Source organism: Theropithecus gelada, chromosome 18 (genome assembly GCF_003255815.1).
Source record: "Theropithecus gelada isolate Dixy chromosome 18, Tgel_1.0, whole genome shotgun sequence".
In the NCBI taxonomy this organism is placed as follows: Eukaryota; Metazoa; Chordata; class Mammalia; order Primates; family Cercopithecidae; genus Theropithecus; species Theropithecus gelada.
In genome coordinates, this window is record NC_037686.1 from 71,889,843 (window position 1) to 71,896,665 (window position 6,823).

At 50.6% G+C, this 6,823-nt stretch overlaps 1 protein-coding gene across 1 annotated transcript in view; it reads left to right on the top strand.

The window, feature by feature from the left end:
- Positions 1-6,405, top strand: part of ATP9B (ATPase phospholipid transporting 9B (putative)) — a 269,119-nt gene extending 262,714 nt beyond the window's left edge. The window contains exon 26 of the mRNA XM_025365036.1: positions 6,231-6,405. Coding sequence (XP_025220821.1) covers positions 6,231-6,405 — 175 coding nt within the window. The remainder of the gene's footprint in view (positions 1-6,230) is intronic.
- Positions 6,406-6,823: the final 418 nt, after the last annotated feature.

A 6,823-nucleotide genomic window follows, 5' to 3' on the forward strand; every position in this document is an offset into this window, starting at 1 on the left:
TTACAAAATAACATCTAACTAGACCAAAATCATGGCTATGATAGAGAAACTGGCTCTAGAAGCTAGAGGACAGTTGACAGAATTTAATTCCACAAATATGGTTTTCATCTGCGTTCATTTCATCAGCTCTGGAGGGAACTGGTGGCCGAGGTGACTTTCCTGAAGCAAGAGGCCCCAGGAGCAGGAAGGACTAGGCATACTCAGTGCACAGCAGGGAAACCAGGGAGGGACCAGGGACCCTGGGGGCCACGAAGGTGGTGATGGGGAACCCTAGGGGCATGGGGAATGGGGCAGCAGGAGGGGCTGGGAGAGACAGGACAGCCTGGGGAGGCTCCTGTGATCCCCAAGCCCACCCTGCCCTTGCTCCCCAAGCAGGCCTAGGGAATGCCATGCCCTCCGCCAGAAAGAGAGCTCCTAGGCCAAGTCCTCATGGGGAACCTCTGTGGGGTGCAGCATTGTGCACTTTGGCAAGCTGGAGGCTCTGAGAGAGACTCCTGATCTCATGAGCCCACAACTCATGTTCCACGGAAATGCTTTGGGAAACGCTAGTCTGAACTGGCCAGAGGTGTCTCCCCAGTGACTCTGGCAGCTGCCCGCAAGGATCTCACACACGGCGCCACGGCATAGCAGCCATTCCTGGGTGTGGGTCTCCTTTATGCCCTTGCTAGTGACTCAGATGGAGAGCCTGTGAGCGCTCTTGTTAAAGTTAGATTGAACCTTAATTGAGCACCAAGAAGGTGCATGACATTCCGAGAGAGAGCTCTGGGCAGGAGGAGCACAGGCAGGTCCCTCAGGGAGCCGTGTCCAGACTTGCAGGAATGGGAGGCTCTGTGGGTTTATCAGAGAGGGTCTTCAGAACTTCTGCTTCCAGCCATGATTGGAATAACAGGAAACAGATTTATCTTCCAAGCCTAATCAAGTGGAAAACATGAGAAAACACATGAAACAAATGTTTTCAGACATTGGATAGGAAGCCGTGGGGACGGTGGTGCCTCTGAGAAGAGAAACAACTCTCCCACATCTAGAACCAACAGCCAGACGGCCTCGAAACCTCCGTGTTTCAACAGCCAGACGGCCTCGAAACCTCTGTGTTTCAATAGTCCTTGTACCTGAGATGAAGTTTCTCAGCGTAAACTTCAGTGTGTGCACATCTCAGAGGAGGGCCAGGCTCTGGTGGGTTCTAGGGCCCCCCAACCTGTGCCCAGGTTGGCACAGACTTCCAAAGCACAAACATCATGACGCACTTAGAATAAACTGAGATGATGGACTTCATAAAAATTAAGTTTTTGCTCTTCTAAAGACAGTGCTAATCAAGGAAAAGGCAGACAAGAAGGAAATACTTTCAATACATATCTTCAACTCGATGAAACAACTTAGTTTTTTTTTTAAGATGAAATATTTGAACATCCATCACAAAAGAAGACATAAGAATGGCAGTAAGCACAAGAAAATGTATTTAACATCATTAGTTACCAGAAAAGATAAATTTAAGCCACAGAGAGAGTTAAGGCTCTGCCACCGCAGAGGCCAAGCCGAAAGGCCGAGCGGCGTGTTGGCAGGTGGGCAGCAGGGCGGCACTGCTGGCGAGAGTGCAGATGGTCCAGCCACTCCAGAAAGCAGACTGGCAGTTTTTATGAAATTAAACATTCACTGTCCATGCCCCAGCAACCTCCCTCCTCAGTGTTCACCCAGGAAAAAGGAAAACACTCATTCTTCCACTCAGACTGGCACCAGGACTCTCACCACTTCAGCTGTGATCTCCACAGACTGGGAAAACACCAACGGCCATCCGCCGGGGGGTGGAAGAGCTGCGCTGTGTCCATCGCCCTGCAGCACAGAGAAAGCAGAGGACACACTCGGCAAGGTGGGCGAGCCCCAACACCACTGGCCTGGAGAGACCCACCCGCAGAGAGCAGAGACCACCCGGAGAGAATAGCCAGGTGTTAGAGAGCTTGCGGGAAACAGCCATTTTTGTGGGACTCGCGGCAGCAAGGGAAGCAGGGGTCTCCCACCTGGCGCATCACAGGCCTCCTCCTGGCGGGTGACGGAGATGCTCTGCGTCATGATCACACCGTGGTTCCATGACGCTTGTCAAAACTCATCGCTCACATGCTGAAAGTTACACCTCCAGAGAGTAGGTTTATGAAAAGGAGGCAGCAGTGGGGTTTTTGTTGTTAAGGGCTGAAGAGATAAGGAGATTTCTGGCATAAGTAAAGCAAGAGTTCTCATAAATGCACATACGGAAATCGTGACTGCACGTGGTCCTTCCTGCTGGTGTGAGCGAGTCACAAGCCGCATGGCTGAGTGTCCACATGCCTGTGTGCACGCAGAACAGGACGCCCGCCCTCGCCAGGCGTCGCCAGGCGATGACCTGCCATCTTAACTCCTGGTTGGGCTCTCCTTGAATTATTTGTCCCTGTTCCTAAACCCTAAGCAGAGTGGGAGTTGTTCAAAGAAAGTTAACACAAGTGATTAAAGATTTCGAGGGAAGTACAGCAGTGTTGTACAAGTTCAACCCAATAAATTAAAGTTGAATTTCTGGATAAAGTTCTCTGAGCATGTAGATGTTTAGTGCCCAGCAGTGACCCGTCAAGAAAACAATGTGAGCTAGACTAAAAGTACCTTAGAAGAAAACGTTTCATATAGAACCCACAACAGTTTTAAAAATAGAACAGTCTGTGACCATGGGATCTCAGTCATATTAAAACAGAATATAGCCTTTAGGTATCCGCATGTTTCCAGGCTACAAGATCACGTGGTGTCATGGGTGTTTCTGGTTCTCTGCCACGAGGTCACTTTGCCAACCTGAGATAACTATGAGAATGCTTTCTCATAGGTGACAATGTCATTTAACAACAACGACAAAAAAAAACCCAGCCAAGTGCAGTGGCTCATGCCTGTAATCCCAGCACTTTGGGAGGCCAAGTTGGGAAGATTTCTTGAGGCTAGGAGTGTGAGACCAGCCTGGGAAACATGGTGACACTCCATCTCTACAAAAGAACATTAGCTGGGCATGGTGGTGCATACCTGCAGTCCAGCTACTCAGGAGGCTGAGGTGAGAGGATCAGCTGAGCCCAGGAGGTCAAGGCTGCAGTGAGTCATGATTGTACCGTTGTACTCCAGCCTGGGCCACGGAGTGAGACCCTGTCTCAAAAAAAAAAAATCCCAGCTCCACTTCCGGCCCAGCTCCACTTCCGGCCCAACTCCACTTCCAGGACAGTGGGAGGTGGAGTAGATGGGTTCCTCCCTGCTCCTTCTGCTAAGTTGAGCTTGAAACTGTGGGCATCACACACAGAAGGCTCTGAGTGGGGAGCGAGGTGAACAGAGGGGCAAGGGGCGAGGCGGCAGGAGCTCCCCACATTTTCCAACAGCTGGAGCTGAAGGAGCCGGCAGCCTGGAAACGCCCATGGGTGCAGAAATTTAAAATTTGAAAGTCCCAGCGAGGGCCCAGCCTCTCCAACCGCAGGTCCACAAAAGGGGCGCCAGGACGACAGATGACTTTCAGATGATCGTCACTCTACTCCACCCAGACGCCAGGCAAGGGCTGTGCCCGCCTCCCCCTCACCAAAAAGGCAAGTGGAGAGCTGAAAGTGCCACTTCACGAGATGTAGCGAGGCACCCAGCATCTCCAGGGTGATGGAATGGGAGGCAGGACTCCATCCCCAGTGTCGGGGATAATGAGCCCCTCAGTGTCAGTGGAGGCCGCACAGGGAGCCTGAACCCCTGCCCCTGCACAGCAACAAGAACAGTGCCCTCTTCTCCCCACCGCAGCAGGGTCAGCACCCTTCAGAAAATTCAGAGTCTCATACGCAGTACACGGAATGTCAAGGCTTCCATCAGTCCCTTGCCATACCGAGAACCAGGAAGATTTCAAGGTGAATGGAAGACAGGCAACAGAAGCCAGCCCTGAGATGGCAGAGATGCTAGAATTCTCTGACAAAGACTGGGAAAGAGCCATTACCAACATACTTGGAGCAAATGGCAAAATAGAACAGCCCAGCAGACAAGATACAGAGCAGAACCAAATGGAAATCTTAGAGATGAGAAATAACCCAGACAAAAAATGCCACGACTGGGCTTAGCAGCAAAATAGAAGGAACAGAGGAAGGACACAGTGAACTGGAAGATAGAAAAACAGAAAGTCCTCAATATGAACAACAGAGAGAAAATTGACTGAAAAAAAAAATGGATCAGAGCCTCAGGGACAGCAAAATGGTAACTGTACCGTTTGTGCCGTGGGAGCCCTGGCCTCTGACCATTGGTGCCATGGGAGTTCCAGGGGAGAAGGGACAGGGCAGGGCTAGGAAAGTACTTGAAGGAATAAAGACTGAAAACCTCCCAGATTTGGCAAAATACATAAATGTACAGATTCAAGAAAGTAAGCAAACCCTGAACAGGATAAAGTCAAAGATAATCGTAATCAAACTGATGAAAACCAAAGACAAAGAAACCCATTGAAAGCAGCCAGTGGGGCGACAGGGTATGTTGGGGATAATTGGAAACCGTGCAGGCAGAGGGACTCAGGTGCTGGAGAAAGGCCTCATGGGCACGGGATGCTGCAGCCAGTGAGGGCCACTTCCAGAAGGGAAAGCAGGTGTTGGCAAGACTTGTGTCCAGCAGTCCCTAAACAATCTCCAAGCTCAGCCATGAAGGAGCAGTCCCGTTAAGAAAAGGACAGAAGGCGCAGAGGCAGCCACCCTGTGTGTGAGGGGATGCACAGACCGCAAGCAAGCCCGTGAAACGATGCCCGCATCGTCAGCCACAGAGACCAGGTTAGACCACAGGGCGCTCCGCCTCACACCTGCCAGAATTGTGGGGAAGAGTCACAGAAACTGGGTAGCTCTTATATTGCTGTGGGAGCATAAATCCTACTATCTGGAAGATGTTTTAACAATTTCTTTGAAAAACTATACCACCACCATGTGACCTAGCACCCACGCTCCCGGGCGTTTATACCATCTCACTCGGCACTCCTGTCCAGACCTAGCACCCACGTTCCCGGGCGTTTATACCATCTCACTCGGCACTCCTGTCTAGACCTAGCACCCACACTCCCGGAAGTTTATACCATCTCACTCGGCACTCCTGTCCAAAATAAATGGAAACTTCGCCAAAAAATCTGTGCAGTGAATATTTACAGCAGTTTTATTTGTGATAATCAAAAACTAGGGCTAACCCAGATGTACTTCAGTGGTTAAGCAAACTGTAGTTCATTTGCCTGCCACTAAATAGTAGTCAGCAATAGAAAGAAATTACCTACTGATACAGCAGTAACCTAGATGAATCTCCAGATAATTGCACTGTGAAAAAGACACCAATCCCCAAAGTTAGCCTGCTGGACATTCTTGAAATGACCAGATTAGAGATGGGGAACAGATTCTTGGTGACCAGGGAATAGGGAGGAGGCGGCAGAGGGAAGTGGTTGCAACTACATAGCAACCTCAGGAGGGACCCTGTGCGAGGGGTGCCCTGGGTCTGGAGGTGTCCGTGTGAGGGACCCTGTGCGAGGGGTGCCCTGGGTCTGGAGGTGTCCGCGTGAGGGACCCTGTGTGAGGGGTGCCCTGGGTCTGGAGGTGTCCGCGTGAGGGACCCTGTGTGAGGGGTGCCCTGGGTCTGGAGGTGTCCGCGTGAGGGACCCTGTGTGAGGGGTGCCCTGGGTCTGGAGGTGTCCGCGTGAGGGACCCTGTGTGAGGGGTGCCCTGGGTCTGGAGGTGTCCGTGTGAGGGACCCTGTGCGAGGGGTCCTGGGTCTGGAGGTGTCCGTGTGAGGGACCCTGTGTGAGGGGCCCTGGGTCTGGAGGTGTCCGCGTGAGGGACCCTGTGCGAGGGGCCCTGGGTCTGGAGGTGTCCTTATGGATCCTGGTGGTGAGGTTCACACTACACTTATCTAAGATGTTACCAATGGGAGAACTGGGTAAAGATCGCAGAAAATCTCTGTGCTATTCCTGACAACTGCATATGAGTCTACAATGATCTCAACATAGAAAGGTAAACATTTTTAAAAATCATTCTTCTCCCTGTAAGCATTTGTGACTTATAAAACATGCTGCTGTGCTCTGAGATAAATACTCAGTCTCCGCAATCATCTTACTTGGTTGCCAAATCACTTTGTTGGTTTTTGTGGAGTACGTTTTGGTGCTTTTGAAACTGTGACCTCTAATCCAGAGGTCTCTTTGTAGCCGTGTGGTAGAAGTCTCTCAGGCCCGTTGCACTCCGCTTTTGGTCTTGCAGGTATGCCACCATCTACACCATGTTCCCAGTGTTCTCCTTAGTGCTGGACCAGGACGTGAAGCCAGAGATGGCGATGCTCTACCCGGAGCTGTACAAGGACCTCACCAAGGTATGGGCCTCAGGCAGGCTGTCTGCCTCCAGACTGGCACTCACGCCTGGCATTTTACACGAGTGAGAAACAGGCCAGTCAGGAGGCATTTCCAAGCATTTTGTGAAAAACGATTCTCTGTCCTTCAAGACGTTTTTTATGTCTCCTAATTATTTTTGGCATTTTCTCTTTGAGTTAAACTTCAAAAGGGGAAAAACATCTCAGGGAAAAAAATTTCTCAAATGTTTGCAGCAAAGCTCTAATATCGTACGTAAAATTAGAATTGTAAAAGATGCTCTCACCATTTGTGGAACTTTCATGAAGTGAGCTCACCAAATGTCAGAGAAGAGCTCGCTTCGTAATTTCTGTAGAAAGGCTCCCGGACAGTGTCCCTGCACCTGCTGCAGAAGTAGCATTCCAAAGCTGGGGAACCCATGGGCTTCACGTTTCCTGTGTATTTCTAAGTCTGTCGATAGTTGTGGATTTCACAATTATATCTGAAAAG